This window comes from Lytechinus pictus, chromosome 12 (genome assembly GCF_037042905.1).
Source record: "Lytechinus pictus isolate F3 Inbred chromosome 12, Lp3.0, whole genome shotgun sequence".
NCBI classification, from domain to species: Eukaryota; Metazoa; Echinodermata; class Echinoidea; order Temnopleuroida; family Toxopneustidae; genus Lytechinus; species Lytechinus pictus.
In genome coordinates, this window is record NC_087256.1 from 9,975,325 (window position 1) to 10,001,063 (window position 25,739).

The 25,739-nt window shown below is 37.4% G+C and overlaps 1 protein-coding gene across 2 annotated transcripts; it reads right to left on the reverse strand.

Moving 5' to 3' along the window:
• Nucleotides 1-424: 424 nt before the first annotated feature.
• On the reverse strand, nt 425-24,517 carry LOC129273511 (M-phase inducer phosphatase 2-like). Of its 2 annotated transcripts, none has more exons than XM_064108088.1 (14): nt 24,176-24,517; nt 19,954-20,168; nt 19,077-19,174; nt 18,390-18,441; nt 16,601-16,645; nt 15,901-16,135; nt 15,381-15,545; nt 13,819-13,938; nt 12,068-12,188; nt 10,102-10,340; nt 4,870-5,004; nt 4,293-4,454; nt 3,376-3,627; nt 425-3,015 (listed from the first exon to the last, which is right to left on the reverse strand). In XM_064108088.1, the coding sequence occupies exons 2-14, from the start codon at nt 20,076-20,078 to the stop codon at nt 2,881-2,883; spliced, it is 1,884 nt and encodes a 627-aa protein (XP_063964158.1). In that variant the 5' UTR covers nt 20,079-20,168; nt 24,176-24,517; the 3' UTR covers nt 425-2,880. The 2 variants fall into 2 exon arrangements, with proteins under 2 accessions (XP_063964158.1, XP_063964159.1); XM_064108089.1 differs by having other exon boundaries at nt 19,954-20,225; nt 24,176-24,498.
• Nucleotides 24,518-25,739: the final 1,222 nt, after the last annotated feature.

The window sequence follows — 25,739 nt, forward strand, 5'->3', positions numbered from 1 at the left end:
GGAAGAAAATCAAATTCATATTGTGCAATGGCAGCATTGTTTTTTTAATGTCAATTTCCTCTTCTTTTCTCTCATTTTGTTTTGTAATTTTGCTGTCCTCTGTAATTTTAATTTCAGATATATTAGCAAAGGTCATCCTATCATAGTTAGAAATATTTACACCTAGCATGATGTGGAGCATTAAAAAAAATCACAACTACCAAAATTAATGAATATAATCGAAAAACAAAAACAAAATTTAAACCACAACAAATAATATGTAGCCACAAACGATCAAAGAACAGACATATACAATTATGAAAAAATAAATCCATGGCTTCTCTAAAGGTTAAATCCAAAATGAAGATTATTTTTCTTCTCAAATTCAATAAAAGAAAATCAAACTCCGTGAGTAATTAAATATTTTGACTATTCTGAGCTGGGAATCTCGGAAATTAGAGTAAGGGAGATTAAATTTTCTTGAAAATAAAAACGATGACTTAAACTAGACTAGCTTATATTTTGTGATTCTACACAAAAAATACCCGAAAAGGGATATCTTAACATTTTGGAAATGAATATTAATATCAGCCCTTACTTTACCAGGAAAAATAAGAGTAAACTAGCAATTAGGGATTTAAAATATTCCTGATATATATATATTAATTAAATTCCATAGTTCTCTTGACTTCTTCAGCATCAACAGCTCCCATAGAAAACCAACACATAAAGCTATAACCTATAAAACTATTCTAAAAATATTTAAAACTACCCCGGTATAGCCTTTATCGTTACATTATTCTGAAAACTCCCCCTAAATTACCACCCTAATCCTAAGTCACATAAGAAAGGTGAAGATATCTAAAATCACTATGACGTATCAAGAGACAGCTGGGGTGGTATTCTCAACATTGTCTTTTAATCGGTAAAAGGAGAAATAACGATACATTTATGAATTTTGGCTAAAAAAACAATTTGCATTGGATTAGTAAAAGAATTCACGTTTTTGGGCAATTTTTGGTCTGCATGCACTTAAAAAATATTGCAGAACCGCGTACCTGGGAGTAGCAATTTTGATCTCAAAAGTTGCGTGAGACTTGAAAGTAAAAAGTCAGTGAGCGACAAGGTAAAAAAAATTTGCGCAGCAGATTTATTGCAAAAAATGTTGAGGGGGCCCCCCCTCAACATTTTTCGCAATAAATTTGCCGCTCATATTAGGATTAAGGGCAGAATAAAGTTAGACAAGATGAATGCCTCTGGCCGTCTCACCTGCATCACGCGATTCAATATAGCAGCAGTGCTGATTTTGAAAACTACTATAACTCGCACAAGATGTTCAGTGATACTTGGTTACTCTTATTTCTACGTTTTATGAACTAGACCCATACACTTATAGAGATATGATGGTAATTCAACAAATACCCCCAACGTGGCCAAAGTTCATTGACCTTACATGACCTTTGACCTTGATCATGTGACCTGAAACTCGTACAGGATGTTCAGTGATACTTGATTACTCTTATGTCCAAGTTTCAAGAGAAAGATCCATCAACTTTCCAAGTTATGATGGTAATTCAACAGATACCCCCATTAAGCCAAAGTTCATTGACCTTTGACCTTGGTCATGTGACCTAAAATGCGCAAAGGATGTTCAGTGATACTTGATTACTCTTATGTCCAAGTTTTATGAACTAGACCAACACACTTTCAAAGTTATGGCGGTAATTCAACAAATACCCCAATTTGACCAAAGTTCATTGACCCTAAATGACCTTTGACCTTGATCATGTGACCTGAAACTTGCACAGGATGTTCAGTAATACTTGATTACTATTATGTCCAAGTTTCATGAATCAGATCCATAAACTTTTAAAGTTATGATGGTAAATCTACAGATACCCCCAATTCGGCCAAAGTTCATTGACCCTAAATGACCATTGACCTAGGTCATGTGACGTGAAACTCATGCAGGATGTTCAGTGATACTTGATTAACCTTATGTATAAGTTTCATGAACTAGGTCCATATATTTTCTAAGTTATGATGACATTTCAAAAACTTAACCTTAGGTTAAGATTTTGATGTTGATTCCCCCAACATGGTCTAAGTTCATTGACCCTAAATGACCATTGACCTTGGTCATGTGACGTGAAACTCATGCAGGATGTTCAGTAATACTTGATTAACCTTATGGCCAAGTTTCATGAACTAGGTCCATATACATATTAAGTTATGCTGTCATTTCAAAAACTTAACCTCAGGTTAAGATTTGGTGTTGACGCCGCCGCCGCCGCCGCCGTCGGAAAAGCGGCGCCTATAGTCTCACTCTGCTATGCAGGTGAGACAAAAATTATCTTCTTAATATAAAAGGTAAATTTTTTTTTAACACATTATATTCCAACAAATTATTGCTAGTTCAGAATATTGTGAATTACAATAGGATTTTATACTTACAGATGTAAATATATCAATATCAATTATGGTGGGTAATAATGCATAGGAATAGGAAAGTATAGGAAAATAATTCACTTCTTTACCCGTAATATTTGATTTCCCTATTGCAAACTTCATATAAAGGGGTTTAAAAAAACAGGGAGAGGATAAGAATGCAAAATTGTATTTAGACAGGAGATCATACACATATCTGCATGAAAGCAGTACCAAAGCGGTGACGAAGTATACCACCTTTAAAGATCCATCTATATCCTTTAACTCTCCTGATACGATCTCAAGAGGGCGACATACAGGTTAGAAGAGAGACTGGGAGCGTATGTTAGGTCTTACTCCTCTCCATTCATGACTTTGACCGGGCACTCTATGCAGAGTTCACCAAAGTTCATTAAGGGTGATGGATTGAGGCTCACTATCCTGATCTGATCTCAAGAGGGCGACAGATTGATGTTAGAAGAGAGACTGGGAGCGTATCTTCAGTCTACTCCTCTCCGTCCATGACTTTGACCGAGCCCTGAAGTATCGGAGTTCATCAAGGTGATCATCGTGGTTCATTGGGGTGTAGGTTCGGGGTTCACAAAATTCCTGCAAAATCCAATGTAGACGTATTCACAATAACATATATCTTAACGATTTTGTAAGACATGATAATTTCAAACATTTCTTGTTCCTACTCATGTTCAATGATAAAATCGATGAATAAAACTCAAATTCATTAAAAGATTTGAATGAATGAATGAATGTGACAATTCTTGTGAGTGAAATTGTTTGTCTCAACTCCACATTGTTTATTTTTCATGTTTGTAATATTTGTATTTATGTTGTAGGGCCTCCAAGGAGAACAGAACAGTAGTATACCAGTTAGTAATGGAGCCACCCTTCTAAAAGAAGACTTATAAATGAATAAAATCAATCTAAATTCAATCTTTGAAGAAAAGTACATACTGTGCTGTGTTCATAGAAAGCCTTGTAACCTTCATTGAGTAGATACAGCTCAGGATAATAGAGAGCCGGATAGTTCTCAAGGTTTGCTGAACGGTCCTGAGTACGGAGGAAACGAAGCATCTTGGGACCTCGTTGAGATGAAAACTCACAATGAAAGACAAAGACCCGTCTCCTGTTGTACGGGAGCGGTGGTAGAGGGTTCTCAAGGAACTTCTTCTTTAGTTCTGACTCTTCATAGATATTGATTGCACCCTGAAAAAAATTAAGTTCAGACTGAATATTCTAGAGGTTAACAATTACATTTGGGCCCCAGTACATAAATGAGGCAGAAGCTTTCATATTTTGTTCAGATTCTTTCTTTATTTATTGAAAAAAAAAAATTATTTATTTTTCTTATTCATGTATTTTTTTTTTTTTTTTTGGGGGGGGGAGGGCTTCAATCTCTAACCAATAAAAATGTTCATTTCACACTAAGTTCATGGGGTGCTCAAACTCATGTCTTACACGTCACTCAGTCTACACTGTGCCTGCGCCTACAACGAGCCTGACATTTTATATCGAATCTGTGAACCAAGCCTTTGTGTTCGGCGAACTTCTGTTCAGTTTAACAGGTTCGCTACAGCACTAAAGCCTACATGTACATGTATTACTGTTTTCATGAACACACACACAAAAAACACCTGCCTAGTGAATTGGGTTGTTGCATATACTTGTATTTACTATTAGGAATTTCCCATGCCAATATTCATATATAAACTATATAGGTAGACTATTACAAAACTGTGAGAACTGCTCTATTACATCATTGAGCATTTTCACCATGAAAGTTACAATTGGATATCAAAGTTACCATTTCAAGTACATCAATCTCAAATTGAGACACATCTATTGGAGACTGGAAACATTTCTTCACTCACCTTTATATGTCCTCCATTGAATTCGTATGGATATCTACAGTCAATGACGTGACATTCACCAATCTCCTGGCTGTATTCTGACCTGAGTAGGCGATTCATTGTCTCTGGACTAACACACTTTAGATCCTTCTGTTTGCCTGTAACCAGAGGTAGACAGCAAGCCTGCAAGAGCAATAAACAATTGAAATATCGATATAAGATTTTTGATCCATGCGTAGTATGAGGGACCCCAATAAGGGAAGGGGGAGGGTGAGGTGCAGTTCCCTTCGCGATGGGTGGAGCTTTTGGTGTTTCATCAATTTAAGCAACAAATGTTGCTTGGCTCCAATTTATTTGAATTTAATCATGAAACTTAGTTACAAAAAGAGCATAAGACGGAAAAAAAAACACTAAATCTTTTTCCCAAAGAAAGTGCAGAAGCTATTAGCGTTTTATCAAAATTGAGAAGAAAAAGTTGTCACATTCTTAGAGTATAGTTCAAAGCCATATTTGGAAAAAGAAAGGGAAAATTCATTTCTTGTTAATTTATAAGAGAACTTTCAGACTAGCATACAAGATAAATAAAAGCTTGAAATACCTTTGTGCGATCTCCCGTTAAGTTATTTTGACTGCCCTCTACTGATAAAGCCTGGTCAATTCTCCTGAAGTAGGGATCGTGAGGGGACAGCATGGACAGAGAGCGATTGAGACAGGACCTGCTCTTTGGTGACGTCTAAAGGCAAAGAAATACAAGACGAACTTAACTTAACAGAAAATTTAAGACAGATTTTATTAGTATTTTACAGGGCTGTGCAGCTTGACATGCTACAAGTGTCAATGCAGTAGTTTTGCGTATAAGTTACGGTGTGTTCAATGACGATTTTCAAATTTAAACAGCAACAAGAAATAAGATACTAAAACGCAACTTACATGTGTATACAAAACTGACAGAGCTGCCAACATTCAAAGGTAAAAAGTAGTAATCCAGAAGCTCAAAAGTTATAACTTTGACATAAAAGTCACAATTTCATATGTGCCACACAGAGGTAATATAAAGAACAGATTCCTTGAAAAGAAATGAATTCTCTTTCTTTTAAGGCTCAGTATCAGAATCATCTCTGACTCATCACAAGAAATGTCAACTCTGGCACACATTTTTCAAAGTAATGTGTAAGCTTCCACTGCAAGAGCACACTGAAAGAGATTTGAAAACTCAATTGTCTCATTTTGATGCATTTGCGATGCTGAAGGTCATAAAATTGAAGCCGATTGTCTTTCAAAACACACCTTTTTGGGGATTTGAATATTTGCCTGAATCAAGATGTGAAAGAAATTTACTTTTACAACCAGGAATGGGGGGAAAATGAACGCACACTTCGTTTCTCTTTCTATCTGAATTTTATAATTGCATTTTGTACCATGATTCATATTGCTCTTTAAATTTGGAAATTAATTTTGAACACATCCTAAGACAGAGTCTGAATGGGTACACAACTATCTATTCATATCATTGGATCAGCATTGAAAACAGACAGGAGCGACGAGCGATTCTGCTCTCGTGTGCTTTTGAATCGCTCTCACAACTGCCAAGTATGGAGCGACTCCAAATATGAAAATCACTCCCGTCCGCGCCCATCCATGCCTGCATAGTATCCAGAAAGCCAGGCTAGTGCAGCTGTAGTTTTTACTTCCACACATTGTTGCTTTCTGACGTGTTACTGAGTGGAATTTTTAGAATCACTGTCACAGCGCTTCAGAAAATACATATCCAGTTCACTGAAACTCTGATATCCCCGGGTACTATTTTTCAAAACACTGCATGGCACCTGTTTTGCCGTAAGTCTGATAGTGAAAATTTTGCTTTTTTATTGCTTTTGAAGATGCCATCCTAAATTTGCTAGTAAATAAAGTTCGTGAACTCAGAACAAAATCACATATTTTTTTCATTTTAGCGTATTTTTTGGCAACCCCACTTCATAAATCTAAACTTAAGCCACTGGGTGTTCTGTTTTTCAAAGATCCGTCGAATAGGTAGTAATCGAGCATGTTTTAAGGCACCTTTTTCTCGACCATACATCAATCATATTTAACGTGTGATGTCTCATATGAAAGAAGAAAAATGAATATTTAAGATATGAACTTTGTTTTCCGAGTAGACAGCATTAAACGCAAGAAAAAACTAACTCAAAATCGCAATTTGGTCATGCAAATAAAAATTTGGTAACACCACTTTCCATTGTTCTAACTCAGTCATGCATGCATTATGACCATTGAAATGGCTTTAAATGAAAGAAGAGAAGCATATCTTTCCGTTTATGTACATTTCATGAAGTAAATTTATGATCTTGATCGCAAAAAAATACACTGAATCTCGGTATTATTTTATATGGGAGGCACTGTATAGCCCCACCTATATTCCAGGCTTAAGCTTAACCCACTTTCTTTTCTCATGTATTTTAATGAATAGCATATCATTGGTCAATTTAGAATGACGTTCATTGATAATACTGTAGCACTAATTCATCATTGTCTGGACAACAATTTTGCCCTTTGACTAGGGTTAATATCTATAGCCTTATAAAGCATGACCAAACATATTGATGAACTACAAGATAAAGCATAGCCTGGATTTTCAGTGAAGCTCTACAAAATGCATTTCATGGGCAAAACACACGTACGTAAAGTATTTTCTATTCTTTGTGAAAAATCTTGAAATTTCTTTTGTCTTTTGACTAGGCTTCAGCTAAGACATTATTACAAACACATTTACATCTTTGGCTTGAAAATTTTATCCAGGATTAAATAAAAAGAACACGTGCCCTGACAAAAACGTGACCAAAACTAATTGGTTTTGACCAAGATAAATCAGCAAACAGCACACTATAAAGATCAAAGCTATTTGGAAAATCGTGTCTATTTTGTTTTTAATCTCAACTTCCATGGAATCTAGAAAAAAATTTACAAGAGTAATAGCTTACAAGCTAATGTATCATCTCTATGTAAAAAAACAAAAACAATTTTCTTGTTTTTTTGGCCTCAAAAAATAAAAAATCTGCTAGTTCAATTCAAAATCAAAATGTACAAAATTGTTTCATTGACAGACTTGATTTAACTCATAAAACTGAAAGTAGAGGCACTTTTTGTCAGTCCATTTCAGAAACTGTTTTAAGTTTCAACAGGTCTTGTACAGTAAGCATGGATCATTGAAAATCAAACTCAATAAGATGACTCATCTTATTCTGTCAATTTCTTCCTAAAATTCTTCATTGATTCAAGGAGTTATAAAAGTTTTTTCTTCTTAAAGTAGAAATATATTGAAAATCATAAAAATGAAGAATTATATATCAAATTAAAGGGGAAAATAAGAAGAACACGATGGTGTACATCATTTATCATGGAGACCGATGAAACTCACTTAATTGATAGTTTAAAGTTCTCTCTCTGAATGCTTCAAACACGCTCAATTACGTCCGCGAAATTGGGTTTTTTTATGACGTGTATAAGTGTACGAGAGACGTGATTGGCTCTCCCACGTCAAGATCCACTTGCATGCAAAACCTGTTGCGAGTGTACGTTTTCTCCACACTGTCACTGAATACTGCGATCACGAAATGAAAGAAAACCCAGAAGTTATCTAGATTTTGGATTTTCAAATTGATGATTTTGAAGATGAAGAGAATGATAATGAAGTTTCTAGCTCTAATGACGTGGATGGAGGTAAATTAGGGGAATTACGTCTATGATGATGAGTCGGACAATTCAACTTGCATGCCGATTCGCTACCAACTCATGCAGCTGCTAGTGCTAGCTGCACGTAGGCCTACCGCGGGCCAAAATGAATCCATGAAAATTCCAGCTTGACCAGCCATACAGAGTCTCTTCCCTCTGTCAAGGCTCTAAAGAAGGAAAATAATGCTATATAACTGTACTTACAAACAAGTGAATATATCCGAATCTGAAGGCAAATCAACTCAACGAATAGCAGCAGACGATATTCACCGACGATAAACTTCACGTGGCTGGGATAAATGGATAAATTGTCACTCGTTCTGTTAGATATAAATTTACCTCATTATTTTGACCAAATTACGAAACTCGGGGAATTATTTATCTATATAAAAATATAGTAACACCTCGTACTATTTTTACATTACAATAAAACCTTTTTTGAAGCAAAAAGTTGAGGTAACTTAAAATTAGATGTAAAAGATCATCCCCAACATGCGTAGCTCGTATGTGATTGTAAACGAACCATCCAAAATGCCGATTGAGAGCTGTGCAACACATGCATCTACTCTCTCAGCCAAGGCGAGCAAGCAATGTGTGTTTGTGAAGGTTTGTTTACAATACAATCACATACGAGCTACGCATGTTGGGGATGATCTTTTACATCTAATTCTAATTTACCTCAACTTTTTGCTTCAAAAAAGGTTTTATCATAATTGAAAAATAGTACGAGGTGTTACTATATTTTTATATAGATAAATAATTCCCCGAGTTTCGTAATTTAGTCAAAATAATGAGATAGAAATTATATCTAACAGAACGAGTGACAATTTATCCATTTATCCCAGCCACGTGAAGTTTATCGTCGGTGAATATCGTCTGCTGCTATTCGTTGAGTTGATTTGCCTTCAGATTCGGATATATTCACTTGTTTGTAAGTACAGTTATATCATTATTTTCCTTCTTTAGAGCCTTGACAGAGGGAAGAGACTCTGCATAGTCAGGCTGGAATTTTCATGGATTTATTTTGGCCCGCGGTAGGCCTACGTGCAGCTAGCACTAGCAGCTGCATGAGTTGGTAGCGAATCGGCATGCAAGTTGAATTGTCCGACTCATCATCATAGACGCAATTCCCCTAATTTACCTCCATCCACGTCACTAGAGCTAGAAACTTCATCATCATTCTCTTCATCTTCAAAATCATCAATTTAAAAATCCAAAATCTAGATACACTTCTGGGTTTTCTTTCATTTCGTGATCGAAGTATTCAGTGACAGTGTGGAGAAAACGTACCCTCGCAACAGGTTTTGCATGCAAGAGGAGCTTGACGTGGGAGAGCCAATCACGTCTCTCGTACACTCATACACGTCATCAAATTCGAGTCAATTCAGAGACCGATGGGAGGCGTATTTTGGAGAGGCATTTTAGCGCTTTTTAATTGGCGATTTCCTCCTTATGTATTACTTTCGTTATTTTTGAATGACCAAATGATAATCCCCACATCATGACCTTTCCACTGATATATAATAAGACCATATTCATAATCAATATATTTCTCCTTTAAATGTCATGGGTTTTTAGCTAGATTGACACATATCAGCAAATTTATTTATACTAGCAAACATCTGTTCAATGCCAGAAAATTGGCGATTTCCTCCTTATGTATTACTTTCGTTATTTTTGAATGACCAAATGATAATCCCCACATCATGACCTTTCCACTTATATATAATAAGACCATATTCATAATCAATATATTTCTCCTTAAAATGTCATGGGTTTTTAGCTAGATTGACACATATCATTTTATTTATTTATACTAGCAAACATCTGTTCAATGCCAGAAAATGTTCTTGTTTTGGGAGAAAGAATAAAAATAGCAAGCCTTTAATATCAATAGCCTTGCAACAAGGCTCCATTGATATAATTTTGTTTTATTTTTCACCATATCGACTTTGGAAGGAGAATACTAATTGGTCCGTATTGGGGCATGAAATTATTAAAATTTATTTATCAGACTATATCCAGCATCAGACCAGATAGACTCTAGAGCAGGAAGCTTTGATGAAAGACTACCCTTCACATAGCAACCAATCAACCTCACCTTCTTTTCTGCCTGTTGATGAGGAGTGGTGATTTGAGGACTTGCAACAGATGAGCTGCGAGGACGTTTGTTTTGGATAGGACTGGGCGTGTCCTGGGGGCGCTCCGTGCGCTTGAGGAAGGATGAGTTTCGCCTGGCTAGTACTGGTTGACTGGGAACCTTGAAGATGCCCTTCCTGCATCTGGGAGCACCAGAGGGCGTTGTTCGCAAAGTGTTGCAGTCTGCACCACGTTGCAGAGCTAGGAAGGACAAAAATGTAATTTAGAAGAAGGGATGTTGACTTATGATACTTGAATAGGTAGTCAACCTCGCAAGAAATTCATAAATGCAGTTAAGGTAGATTGTCAAAAGTCTGAGCCGCATCTCTGCCCGCAGGAAACCAACGCCTCTTTAAATTACCAATTCTCACATTTTATAATAGATGACAAAATTCAAAATGCAGGAAAGCTTCTATATATAGATGCATTTTTCCTTTTTGAAGGATTCTTGTTAAAAAACGCATAATACAGACCGTTAACAAAGTTCTTAAAGAGGGGCTGTCGAATGTAAAAAGGTCAATCGCAGTGTAGAGCAGGCAATAAACCCATGTACCATGGATTAATCTTGATGATGTTTGACAAAACAATTGAAAACAAGGCAAAAGCAATTTTGTGTCTCGCCCACTTATGAAAATGACCAGAAATATCGTGATTTGCGAGGGCACGCAAGAGAATTATATCGAAACTTCATTGTGAAATGACTGGGATGGAATAACACTTGTCATAAGAGCCTTGCACGTAAACTTTAATGTTGACCTGAAAATGACCTTTGACCTTACCATGTGACCTCCGACTGCAGCATAACAAGCAGGTTCCCCAAGTCCATCTACCATCCAAGTTTGTTTGAAAAGCGACTTACGGTTGCGGAGTTAGGTGTCATAAGAGAGTCTTGCATGTAAACTTTAACGTTGACCTGAAAATGACATTTGACCTTACCATGTGACCTCCGACTGCAGCATAACATGCAGGTCCCCCAAGTCCATCTACCATTCGAATTTGGTTGAAAAGCGACTTACGGTTGCGGAGTTAGGTGTCATAAGAGAGTCTTGCATGTAAACTTTAACGTTGACCTGAAAATGACATTTGACCTTACCATGTGACCTCCGACTGCAGCATAACATGCAGGTCCCCAAAGTCCATCTACCACCCAAGTTTGGTTGAAAAACGACTTACGGTTGCGGAGTTAGGTGTCATAAGAGAGTCTTGCATGTAAACTTTAACGTTGACCTGAAAATGACCTTTGACCTTACCATGTGACCCCCGACTGCAGCATAACATGCAGGTCCCCCAAGTCCATCTACCATCCAAGTTTGGTTGAAAAGCGACTTACGGTTGCGGAGTTAGGTGTCATAAGAGAGTCTTGCATGTAAACTTTAACGTTGACCTGAAAATGACCTTTGACCTTACCATGTGACCACCGACTGCAGCATAACATGCAGGTCCCCCAAGTCCATCTACCATCCAAGTTTGGTTGAAAATCGACTTACGGTTGTGGAGTTATGTGTCATTAGGTTTGTGACGGACGGACGACGGACGACATTTGGATCCCTAAGTCTTGCCTTCACCTCTGGTGGGCGAGACAATAAATGGAGACGGACAAATCGATGTGTCATCTGTTTTTTTCAATCATGCTGAAATTTGACACTTCAAACAAAACAAGTTCTCTGTAAAATCATCTCTCTGCATTACAAAAAAAAAAAATGGAGAGATGTCAGAAGTATTAAAAATTAGTCATGTTTACATTCATGCACCACCCCAAGGTCAAATTCATCATTATAACTGAATATGTTGTAAAAGAAAAGAAAGGAAAAGACAAAAAGTATCATAAAATTGGCTGCAAAAATTTTGAAGTGTCTCAACAACTTTCCCTCTAGCTGCGAGATGGATCCAAATAAGACTGATCTGCATGTATCTTCTCGGCAACTTACCGTTCTCTGACTGGGAGGATTCAGCTGAAGATACATGGCTTGGAGACCAGTTAGCCTTGGTGGGATTAATGAGGGTCCCATGGATTAGACCAGCTAATCCATCAGGTGCAGAGGATGAACCCTAAGATGAGGGGGATACATCAAACTATTGAAAAGAAACGTGCATACCATCTTGATACTAAGACTAGACTGACAGAGTGTGAGTTCCACCCAAGCAATGCCCAAAATGTTGTCACATGCTTTCACGTGGAACCTTTAGAAATATGATTTTAAAATACATGAATATAAGAACAATATTTTTTTCTTTAAAAAAAGAAAAAAAGAAGAGATAAATTGCTACTATCGCAAATTTAGCCACTACCCAATCACTCATTAATTCATTATCATCCTCTTCATCATCCCTACAATCATCTTCATCATCATCATTATCAAGGGACAAGTAGAAAATGGCTAAAGATAAGTGAATATAGTTGTAAAAAACACAGATTTCATGTGATGTCTGTAAAACCAAGGTTTAATTGTCACCATATCATTACTTAGATCCAGATCTGGTGGAGTAACTTTAACTGAACTTTGTGAAATTATTCAATATAAGCTGAAAAAAGATCACACTGAAGATAACCAACACATGTAGGACAATGTCAGTTATTTCTGGGAAAAAGACCTAACAATTTGGTGAAATGGCATGCTAATCTCTCAGCAATTATACAATTTCTTCCAGAATCCTTCAGCACATACCTTTTTTTCAAATTCATACAGACACTTGTGTGGTCATTTTATTGAATTCTATACAAACTCAATTTGAAATTGTTACCACAACAGGCATTTATCTTAAATGACAGGCTTAACCCTAAAAAGACTGGGGAGCCCCCCCCCCTCGACATTTTTCGCGATAAATCTGTAACGCGAAAAGCTGGCGCTATTTGTTCCATGACTTTTTTCTTTCAAGTCTTGCGCAACTTTTGAGACCAAATTTGCGACACCCGGGTACATGGTTCCGAAATTACGCAACATTTTGTAAGTGCATGTCGGCCCGAAATTGCTCAAAAACGTGAATTTGTGTACAAATCCAATGCAAATTGTGTTTTTAGCCAAAATTCATAAATGTATCATTATTTTCAATTTTACTAATCAAACTTTATTAATTTCATCTTGTTTATGGTCAGAATAAAGTAGCGGACGATTTCCATTGAAAAAACAATAAAAAACAAAAAGTCGAAAAACAGAGAAATACATAAGAAATTTTAAAAACAATAAAATACATAAGAAAAGAATTGTGATATTGAATTTTTTTTAAAGTACATTTGATCAGAATCCTTCAAAGAGTCTGTGAATAAAAAATTAGCAGTTTAGAGGCCTTATTTAGTTAATTAGAGCAAATCTTTGATTTTACGCATAAATTAGCATAATTAATGAATTATGAGATTTTTCGGAAAATTTGATCCTACAGTCTTGGAGATTATGCCATGGGTAATGCACGTGCCAATTTTTGTCGCGATCGCTTGGTCGACGGCCGAGATCATAGGGGGGGGGGGCTGAATCAGCCCCCCCCCCCCAGTCTTCTTAGGCATCAAAATAGCCCAGTCTATTTAGGGTTAAGTGATCTCCTTTTACGGTTTTGCAAGTTTTAGATGTCCTTGTAATTCACAATTTTCATCATAGTCACTACCATCCATGTTTATGCTATCCACGAACACCATTCATCATCACCTTCATCCTCATTCTTATCTACACCAGTATCTTTGTCATACCTCTTGTGAATATGGTTCAAAGCAATCCAAGAATCCATCATCGTTATCATCATCATCATGGGAGCTTGTTAGACGATCCTCTTGAAGTTCAATAACGTCATCCTCATCCTCACCATCAAGCTGGAGATTTATATGATAAAAAGTAGGCCTTTTAATTTGAAATATACATCTAGATCATCCCCAAAAATCATATTTGCATGAAATTACATACAAGCAGACATTCCGTTATTAAAAACAGATTAATAAAGTGATGCCTTGCCAAACTTGAAGCTCATCAAACACAAGTGGCAAAACCAATAGCTGAAAAGGTTTACAAAAGCAAAACTTGTTCGCTACGATAGGGAGGTCGATGGTAATCATTGCTTCTTTCTATCATTATTTTAAATTTTCCATTATCATTTTCACCATCAACAACACCACTCCTATGACCACCAACACAAAGTCAGCAACCACTCTTCTTCACCTTCTGGAGACCCATTGCAGAAAGAGCATTTGATAGCAACTCTTTGTGCAAAGTGCCATAGGTGATCTTACAGTCTTTATCTGCTAGGTCTACTAGCAGATAGTCCAATTCTCAGATCATCTTACACCTTCATGGCAAGACACACTTGGTCTATTTTCAATTTGTTCCAATCAATGTTTGGCCACCTATCACTTGGCCTAACTGTCATTTACTCCAATGCCCAGATGGTTTAATTACCAATTGGTCTAATTACTATTTTGCATTTTGTCAAATGAAAATTCGGTTCATAATCATATAGAGCAAGCGGAGTGTGGATATTAAAGGACAAGTCCACCCCAAGAAAAAGTTGATTCAAATAAAAAGAGAAAAATCCAACAAGCATAACACTGAAAATTTCATCAAAATCGGATGTAAAATAGAAAGTTATGACAATTTAAAGTTTTGCTTAATTTCACAAAACAGTTATATGCACATCCTGGTGGGTATGCAAATGTGGAGACTGATGACGTCATCCACTCACTATTTCTTGTGTATTTCATTATATGAAATAGGGAATATTCTATTTTTCTCCTCATTGTCAAGTGAAACAACGATTAATTCATCCCTGAACATGTGGAATGAGCATTGTTTAATACCCTTATGATTCAGTCAAGTTTGGCCTTATTGTCAAATCTATAAAAAATGAAATATTGTATAATTCAAACAATAAAAAACAAAAGAAATAGTGAGTGAGGGACATCATCGACTTACTCATTTGAGTTGTGCATATCACTGTTTTGTGAAAAATAAGCAAAACTTTAAAAGTGTCATAACTTTCTTATTTTACATCTGATTTTGATGAAATTTTCAGCGTTTTGCTAGTTTGATTTTTCTCTATTTATTCAAATCAACACTTCACTGCGGTGGACTTGACCTTTAAACAAACTAGGTAAAGCCTTACTGAAAATTAGACAAAATGCTGAATGGGCAAAGTGGTAATTAGACAAAATGATGAGTAGACAAACTGCTTGTAGAGGAACAAGGATGGACCAAGTGGGATGATACCAAAGGGAATGTAGACAAAGTGGATGTAGACCAATTGGCATTTTAGCCCACTTACCAGTGTGGCTGGAGCAGATATTGGTCTAGGTCCTGCCGGTGCAAAACTCAGAGACGTTGATCTTGACGAGGCTTGCCGAGAGGACAGAGGTCTGGGCATAACGAAGGTGAATGCTTCTGATGGTAAGGTTGCTTCTTCAACTTCATCAGGGGATGGCAGGTCAAGCTGAATGGAAATGGGAATGAATTGTGGTGATAGGTGATCAGGGTAGTCATCAGAGACTTTTAAGTGGTGGGGTCGGAAACTTGCCTACCACCATACCATAGAGGTTCAGGGAAAAGAAAACTGATCTATTTTCTATATCAAATGCAGAATATTGTGCATTTTCATTACAATTTTTTTCCAGGTTCCAGACATCCAATTATCAGAACACCAGATTCAAATCTCTGATATTCAATCAGAATCCCTCCCCCAATAACTCTGACATGGCTTAGACACTTTGGGCATTATCGTAAAGGTATCCAATGAATTATGCAATATATACCCCAGCCATCAAACCTAAAGATCCTCTGGTACATACCTTCATACAATCAGCCTTTCCCTCTTCTACTTCCTTCTCCCCAATATCACTGTCTTTCCTTCTGCCAGCTGGTTTCATCCATAATCCTTCTTCCATATCTCCTTCCTTCCTAGACTCAACAAGCCCTTGCTGTCGTATTAACCTTGGTCTATGGAACATCTGAAGCGATGGGCTCTCCTGGTGTTGCTGTAACCGCAGTGGCATTGAGTTGAACCGTCTAAACTGAGTACTATGTCTGTAATACATAACAATATTAGTATTAGTATTGCAATTTGTAGAGTGCTCATATCCACATGGCTGAGTGCTCAAGGAACTAAATGTAATCATTACCATAGCTGTAGCATAGCTGCCATCCCAGTGCACAAGTATTTCAAGGAATGACTTTTCCTACTTGGTAATCATTCACTATACCCGGGTCGAGTGCAGCACACTGTGGATATATATCTTGTTGACAGAAATAAAGCCATCCTGGATGACCCTCAGATTGAAAGGCAAGAGTCAAAATCACTAGATTACGATGCTTTCACTCAGAGAAAATAAAAAACTTCAACCCTTTCTAGCAGATATCTATACAGAATGTCCAAACATTGCAATTAATAAGAAAAGGGGTATTGAATTCTTATACATTAAAACTTATTTTATACTTTATTCGCTGGTCTTCATGATTATGATACAGAATTAAATGATCTGTCATTCTTACCGTGTTGATTCCTGTTGTTCATCGGAGGGGTTGATTGGTTGAAATCTATGGATAAAAACAAAATTTGAGAAAAATGTAAGACATCACTCATCAGACTACATCCCCCCCATCCACTTCTTTCACACCTATGCATGCATAGCCACAGGTAGGGACAGTGATTTTCCGTTTCTAAAAATTGCCTTTTCCGTTTCAGAAAATCTCAAATTCCGTTTCAGCATGTCTAAAAACGGAAATTCCGTTTCCCCATAGACTTTGTGTACATGAAAAAGTGACGATTCCGTTTACATAGAAAACCAATAAGCAATGAGTAGCGATGTCAAAATTTGCATCTGCCAATGTACTATCATCGCTTTTAAATCAAAGAGATTCGAGCTCAAAAACTATCAACATAAATAAATCCTCACCTTTCATATTATTAGCATTATTTTATGGTTAAATGAGGTTTTATCACTGATTTGGGGACTTTTCGGACATGGTTTTGATCAGTCGACGACTTCCACCTATCCGCCATTTTGGATTTGTTGAATCACCGTGATCATGATATTATGACCGAACGCAGAGGGCAGCAACACACGGCCGTATTCTGCCTTATATGCAGACGTGAGTGTAAACTAATTTAGATACGATCGAGGGGCTCGAGTGTAGGTACGATGTGTTGATTGTCATGATTGTTGTAGCAAAGTGAGATCGTGTTTTTTCCAGTTGATATTCGTATTTTGTTGAGGATTTGGGAGTAATTTTTGTTGCTATTTTGTGCATTTTGAGAAAAAACATGTTTTCCGTGATTTTCCGTTTGAAAAGCCACTTTCCGTTTCAAAAGGCCGATTCCGTGAATTCCGTCCGTTTTCCGCGATCGCGGAAAATCACTGTCCCTACACAGGCCATTATTCTTTCCTTCATATCTGTCTTTGCGGAAAAGGACTTCCAAGACACTAACTGGCATTAAAATCAAGTTTTGATTACAGTCCCCGTGTTTCAAGACTTGTTCTATATTCCCTGGCACTTACTTGTACAATACCCAGATATGGGGCCCGCTTTATAGACTTACAAACTTACATCTATGGTTATTTTGCCATTATGCCAATTGACAACTACCATGGAAACCTTGATTGTTATTGGCTGTTGAGCTTTGCTAGTTGTCAAAGTTACCATAGTTTTGACTCTGAACAAAACAGGCACTAGATATTACTCATGTTTATATTACTACCAGTTTATGTATGACAAACATGCTCTTCATACTCTTCAAATATCAGTTGAATAATATTTCATAGGTATGATCAGCTCACCTGAACCTCATCTATGCTCCTGACTGTAGTTGCTTTGAAAAATTTCCACTGTTCCCGTGAGATATGCATACCTCCATTAACAAAACAATTTCTACAATTTTAGTTTGTTTAAAAACGGCATTAAAAAAATGGGGCTGCACGAATGCACGATGCTGCTTTGGGTAAGGTTCAAAATCTAGCTAAGCTTCATATACAGGTGCAATATAAAGAGGGAGTCAGTTTGAGTTCCCTGATCCTTTATCTTGGACCCTGTTGAGTTGGAATTTTCCCACTTATTCCTATCAGTGTAATACTGTAAGGTCTAACACATATTGTCTAAAACACCTCCCCACCCACATATCACCCTTCCCCCCCCCCAAAAAAAAAAAAAGTATAGAGATGAAGAAGTACCTATACCTGTACCCAATTTCATTTATTTATTGAAGATTTAATGTCACAATATTTAGAGGTTACCATCCAACTTGTCCTGAAACCCTGGAAGTGGAAAAGGTTGTTCTACTTACTGTCCATGAATAAGAGGGGATTCACACGGGCTTGGGGTTCCTACACTCACACCTGACAATCAAACAAAAGGAGGAAAGTGTCAATGAGGCAAAAGGGAACAAAAAAGTTTCGATTTACGAAAAAAGTTAATAATGATATCGGTAAAATTAGAAATATAAGCAAGCAATTGTCTATGGCCAGCCATGGGAAAAGAGACAATAATTGTAAGGACTGATTTGTCACTGCGTCGCCCTTTCTATTACAGTGCTCAGGATCTTGAACCTAAGGCCACTTCTACTTTAGTTGTGGTAAAAAGAAATATTCCTATCCTATCAATATCTTAAACTGGGCTAATAGTAGAAACCTGCCTATGGTGTCCCCAAATGAGTCGATACCAGGAAAATATTAAACTGTTGCGTGCACAAAAAGACAGCATATGCTGGATGTGACAGGGGTCAAAGATGAAATTTATAATTATAACATACAATTCATTAACGCACATTGAGAATGATGCCAATTCTGAAAGTTAGTATTCCTACCTGTTCTGTATCACTTTCAGGAAGAGTGAAATATCAAGACCTTGTACTAGACTAGAGTCCAATACAATATTGTGTTAGCATATAGTTAATAGTCCCTCTTAGTCCTACACCAAGGAACACATCAACAGCCGTTGCTGTAACAGCTCTTGATGTCTTGATACCACTTACCAGAGCTATGTGAAGAATGCCTTGAGAAACTGGGAGGGGCAGGAGAAGCTTCCCCTATACTTGACATTGACAGTCTCCTCTTGGGAGTACCACCCATGCTACAAAAAAGACAGACAAAGATATCTATGGTGAATTTCTCTCACCTATATGCTACACTTTCGGGGTGTTGCAAGAAAATATTAGCAATTACATGTAATTGCATATATCTGTTGGAAAATTACAATTGATACACCTATTGCAAATGAGGGGAATTGAGTTTTACTTCTTGTTGCAAGAAACAAACTGGCAATCCGGGGAGTGTTTCATCAACATTTTCATCCGACAAGTTGTCAGATCTGGCATCTTTCTCTGATGTTGATTGGCTGAGAGGTACTGTTACTATGATAACTGTCGGATAAAATGGGACTTGTCAGATAAAACGTCCGACAAGTCCTTTCATGAAACGCTCCCCAGGTGGGAGGATGCAATTACATGTGAGATTTATGATTGATTAGGGAACCAAAAACCGACTTGCGATTGATTGCAAGAGTCTAGCAATGCCACATTAGATTGTTACTCCTATCTACACACAATTCAAATTTTAAAACAAGATCAATCAAATAAACACTGCTGGGGCCTGTAACAAAAAGCTTAGTAGTCACCGTAGAACTTTTTTTTTAACGATTGATTGCACTGACTTAAATGTGCAATTAACCATGAAAATCAAGCGTACGCGTAATCGCTAACCTTAGTGCTACGGGACCCAGGTCTTTGAAATTTGGGTGCCCATCCAAGAAACTGAACTGTAGTGAAAAAAATATAGAACTAGGACGACATTGCCCTAAAATAGGTTTAGAGGAGTATTAATGAATAAACTTGTGAGTGATCTGTTTCTTACCATGAGAGTGTGACCATTGACATTGATAATGCCGTGATCGGACTGGCCTGGGTCTGGGAGAAGCATGGTGAGAATATGTTGTCGCTGCTTAGTGGTAACGTTAGCTTCTTTTTGTTGCGTTCCATGGTATCACACTCGTCCAAATAATCCAGCTTGATTCAGGGAAGACTTTAACAGAACTCTAAAGCAGTTTGACTTCGACTTGAACGAGGAAACTGATCAAGGCAAACAAATGGGAAACTCCTTCAAAGTTGTATTTAAAAAAATCGTATCTAATAGAAGAAAGAGAGAAAATAGTGAAAGTGCAGTAATTCAAAATGGAGGCATTACTCAGTCATGATAAGCATACTCAACTTGGCATACTACATTACTATTATCATTGTACCACATTTGTTGGGATTCCTTTCAAATTTCAAGAATTCTGTGATCTCCCTACTATTAAAGTGTTTGAAAGATATGTATACCGGTAATTGGACTGGACGTAGACCATAGAACTAGCTCAATTTTTCAGAAAGTATAACTCTTAAAGCTAAATGAAAGTAGTTGCAGTAAAACACTGATTTCATGAGAAAGTCTGTAAAACCAAGGTTAAGTATTACTATATCATCGTGGATCTAGATCTGGTAGTTACATACACTGAACTTTGTGTAATCATAACATCTAAGCTAAAAAAAAACATCACACTGAACATCGCCAACACAGATACGCACACGTGGGACAGTGTATATTATTATTGCTGGAATAAAGACCCGACGGAAGTGCCCAAATCCACGCTTATTTCTCAGCAATTACACAATTTCTTCCAGAATCCTTTGGCACATATTTTTTTATTTATACAGACACTTGGGTGGTCATTATGTTGGATTCTGTAACAAGTCATTTTGAGATCGTTACTACAACTGGCATTTATCTTTAATCATAGTGATGCAGATTTCAGTTTGCTTTTCGCCTCCCATGCCAGGCACTGCCACAAGTGACGCCAAACAAATCATATCAATGTATGGTAAGGTCCCCCAAATCTGCACATTGCCCTTGTCTGCACATACCTGTATCTGCGCGATTCTAATAAAACTTTAAAGACACACAGCGACCACAAACTTTACACCTGCAATTACATAGACAGACATTCATTAAAAAATCTGACTCGAAATAGTGGGAAAATGTTGAATTTGAGGCATTTCATGTGTCCATTTACACAGCCTTTCTCATCAATCATGTGTTAGGTGAATGGGTGCACAGACGTTGGGCACCATTTCTTTGTTCGATCTGAAAATGACTGGCCAGGGTTTTATTTCCAAGTCAAGAAAATCATACCTTGCTCTAAAATTTTGATGAGATTTTTGGCAAACTTAGATCTAAATTTACTCATAAAGATATATAAGGAACATTGTCATTATCAACTTAAATTTTTGTGGAATAAAATAAATAGAAATTAATGTTTTTCTTAAGTTAGATCTAGATCTGACGCACACGTCCGTATTAATGTTGGGGAAGAAGAATAGGAAACAAGATGGCGGCGTAAACATCGGGCGAGTCTCTCCCATCTTTTCATAACATTTTTCTCATTATTTTGATGAATTCCTGTTTAAAAATGAAATCGATAGCGTAGAAATGTTGGAAATAAAGTTGTATCCCATTTACAGGATTTAGGGCTAGACCTAGATCTTTTACTAGACTAGTTTTAGAAGGAAAGTAGAAATCTCTGGGGCGAAAGTTTGAGGTTTTTGGCGGTATAGACTTAGTGAGACCACCACATATCGACAACCACTTTTGAAACCGACCACATTGCGCGCATTAAAATTATTGCGTATTACAAACGATACGCGCAGGAGAGTAGGCGCAGTGTCCATAGGAACGGTAAGAATTGATTTTACGAGAGAAAAAGAAGGGAAAAAGGTAAAAAATTTAGTAGAATTTATCAAAATTGTTTTGACTAGACCCGAACCCGCCCCGTTTCGATCATTTAGCATGCTGACTTCAAAGAACTGATTTTGGAAGAGTCAAAATATTTCGCCACCGCGACAAGAATCGGCCGTAAACTTAGTTAGTATGGTTGGAAGTACCCCTTATCGACCACCTAATCTTCTAAGCATCGTATCTGCGAAAATATTCATCAATTTTACCCAGTTTTCGTCTCATTTGTGCAGAAAATTGAGCAGATCAGATTCCGATGTTTCGCTCGGCGACTCCGATTTAATCCGCGTATATATCGACGATCAACGAATGCGACGATTTTCCATTTGCTCATTTGCACCCGTCTTTTGAAACCGACCACCCGCGGTACACTAAGTTTACGGCCGATTCTTGTCGCGGTGGCGAAATGTTTTTACTCTTTCAAATCAGTTCTATGACGTCAACATGCTAAATGATCGTCTCACTACTTCCAGTGCGAGCTCCGGCTCATGATTCGACGATTGACGACGGGTATTTGTTCTAAAGCCGTTTCCTATCGGATTTCTTGGTTTTTCAGCGGGGTTTGGGTTTGGTCAATACAATTTTGATTAATTCTACTAAATTTTTACTTTTTGTTGCTTCTTTTTTTCTCGTAAAATCGATACGTACCGTTTCTATGGACACTGCGCCTACTCTCCCGCGCGTATCGTTTGTGATACGCAATAATTTTAACGCGCGCAAGGTGGTCGGTTTCAAAAGAGGTGGTCGATATGTGGTAGTCTCACCATACTTAGTGTATCGCGGGTGGTCGGTTTCAAAAGGAGGGTGCAAATGAGCAAATGTAAAACCGTCGTATTCGTTGTTCACCGATATATACCCCAATTGAATCAGAGTCGCCGATCGAAACATATGAATCTGATCTGCTCAATTTTCTGCACAAATGAGACGAAAACTAGGTAAAACTGATGAATATTTTCGCAGATATGATGCTTTGAAAATTAGGTGGTCGATAAGGGGTAGTTCCAACCTAGACCAAAAGCTTCGGTCTCTGTTATGTTGGTTGTTCAGCTCAGCTGAACTCCGTTGGCTTCACTCACCAAATACAGAGACCGAAGTTCTAGCGCGATCTGTACAGGGGACTCAATGGCAATATGTTTATGTACTTAAGATCGGATAAAACGGGGAAGTGAATTTGCGTGACAGCCGAGGTATGTCACTGTTTTTGTTCCTTTTAACTTGATTTTTCTCCGTTTTTTTGCAATAAATGCCAAGAGGGAATATTAATTTGCATTTTGGTCACGTTAATTTTCAAAATTTTTATTCATTAAAGACAATAATTGAAGAGCCCCGACGGGGGGATTTTGCATTGCAAGTCCCCTAATGGTGGCTGCACGCTAGCGAGCCGTCTGTGTTCGAGGAGAAATTAAAAAAAAAAAAAAAAAGTTAAAAAACTCCTCGAAACAGACGGCTGCCAGCTGTCTAGTTCCAACCTAGACCAAAAGCTTCGGTCTCTGTTATGTTGGTTGTTCAGCTGAACTCCGTGGCTTCACTCACCAAATACAGAGACCGAAGTTCTAGCGCGATCTGTACAGGGGACTCAATGGCAATATGTTTATGTACTTAAGATCGGATAAAACGGGGAAGGGAATTTGCGCGACAGCCGAGGTAAGTCACTGTTTTTGTTCCTTTTAACTTGATTTTTCTCAGTTTTTTTGCAATTAATGCCAAGAGGGAATATTAATTTGCATTTTGGTCGCGTTAATTTTCAAAAATTTTATTCATTAAAGACAAAAATTGAAGAGCCCCGACGGGGGGATTTTGCATTGCAAGTCCCCTAATGGTGGCTGCATGCTAGCGAGCCGTCTGTGTACGAGGAGAAAAAAAAAAAAAAAAAAAAGTTAAAAAACTCCTCGAAACAGACGGCTGCCAGCTGTCTAGTTCCAACCATGACCCGGTAGTCTGTAGATGAATGCAATAGAATCCCTGGCTTCGTGGAGAGTAAGCATACGTTACTAAATGATTTGTACTCTCTACGTTAGAAGAAGCCTCCTGGGACCTGGTTAATTATGGATGGGAGTGCTGTGACTCGTGAGTGACCTGTGTTTGATTTGTGATCAGTGACACTGACAGTGTTACCTAACTAACATTCAATTAATATGCCTAACAGTAACATTAATAACTGATTTATAAGTCCTAACGTTAGATAGACTATTTACATTTGATTATGACTGAGTGCCCAATAAAAACAGATGGAACAAATTTCGATCTTTGTCTAAACTTGAGTTAACATAGACCAACGATCTAACGTTACCGCCGTTTTCGAACTTACTGAAGTTAAGCTTGGATTGTTGAGGAACGTCTGCCAGTACGGTACAGTTGCTGGCGCCTTCTTCGTTCAGAATTCAGTTACTGCATGCCATGGCCACACGTCACGGTACAGCCAGCTAACAAAAAAACAAAGTAAGGCCTTGTCTTGACTCTAAAACTGACTTTAAAGTAACAGAATTACTAGCAAGAAAACCAAACCATGCCTTCGTTATACAGCAACACCAGTGACTGTAGTCTGTACTTTCACAAGACCTACAACTACCTCAAAATCAATAAATTAGTTGTCCTTTTGTGTATCACAGAGCTCTCTGCACACACGGAAGTGAATTGCCGCCGAGCGTTTGAATGAAAACACAAGCGCGAGCTAGCGCTCCAGCTAGCTAGCTAGCTGGGTTCAGGGTGGGTCATGTGACAAAACAAAGGCCTGACAACACATTTTTTAGGAGGATCGCGGGCCGGGAAATTCAAAAATCATAATCCTGAAAGTGAAAGCTTATAAAAGTTCGATTTTGGTTCCTTATAAATTCTTCTAAGAATTCAAGGTATACTTTTGGTCTCTTTGTCATCAACAATCAGACGTATAGGACCTAACGAAATTTAAGATGATGAATGTGGCACTATTCCCGACTTTCGAATCATAAGAAATTGCTGCAGGTGATGGTTTCAATATATGCTAGGCCTATATTCCAGTCAGTCAATTTTGTTATTTGAGTAATTGGGAAGTAATTATTATTGTTGTTATCATTATTATTATATTATAATTATTATCATTATTATGATTTTATTAACTTGGGGGTAAAATTTAACTATATAATGGTACCTTTGAACATGGACCCCGACATGGACCTGCTACTCTGACTCAGAGTAGTAGGTCCATGCTTTGAAAAATCAATTTCAAAGCAAGTCACAAAGGCGAGAGGAGCATTATTTTGTATGCTAGCTATTAAAGCCAATTGAAAAATGCAATTCAGTGTCATTAAAAGTTGACCATCTAATTTTACCAATAATCCTGGTGTATAGGAGCGAAATCTGGGGTTATGAAGACATAAGTCTGATTGTGGTGTTACACAGAAAGTTCCGTATTTTAGAACAATATTATTTGTAAGTGCACATCTGATTGCATGGTCTATCGGGAGACAGGACGGGGGTTGGTTGTAGCATGGTAAGGTCCATGATTGTAGATCGAGTCATTGGCTTCTGGTTGAGAATTTTAAAAGGACAAGAGAACAAATAACGTGTGCTATATTGAAAGTTATGTTTAGGTTGCATAAAGACGAGCTTACGGTAACTGTAGCTTGGCTGAAATGAAAATACGTTAAATCAATCTGGCCTATCAAATATGGCTTGATCAATGTAATGGTTACAGTGTAAGGATTAATTGTCATGCATGAATATGGTCAAATTGAGGTGATAAGATATCGGCCTATTTTTTGTCAGGACTGGAATGCAGCTGTGTGGTCGAATCGTATTTGCAAAAATGACAGGTTATTTAAAAGTAACCATGAATATGAAAATCATTTACAGTGCTTAAACAAGAAAGACGCTATTACACTTTCTAAATTCAG

Bases quoted from the DNA above. Each gene is read 5' to 3' on its own strand.
- LOC129273511 (XM_064108088.1), bottom strand. From the start codon at position 20,078: ATGGAACGCAACAAAAAGAAGCTAACGTTACCACTAAGCAGCGACAAC. The intron at 15,546-15,900 runs GTATGTACCAGA...ATTTCCATTCAG, and splicing joins GAAAGGCTGATTGTATGAAG to CTTGACCTGCCATCCCCTGA. The intron at 5,005-10,101 runs GTGAGGTTGATT...CTTTGCCTTTAG, and splicing joins ATCAACAGGCAGAAAAGAAG to ACGTCACCAAAGAGCAGGTC.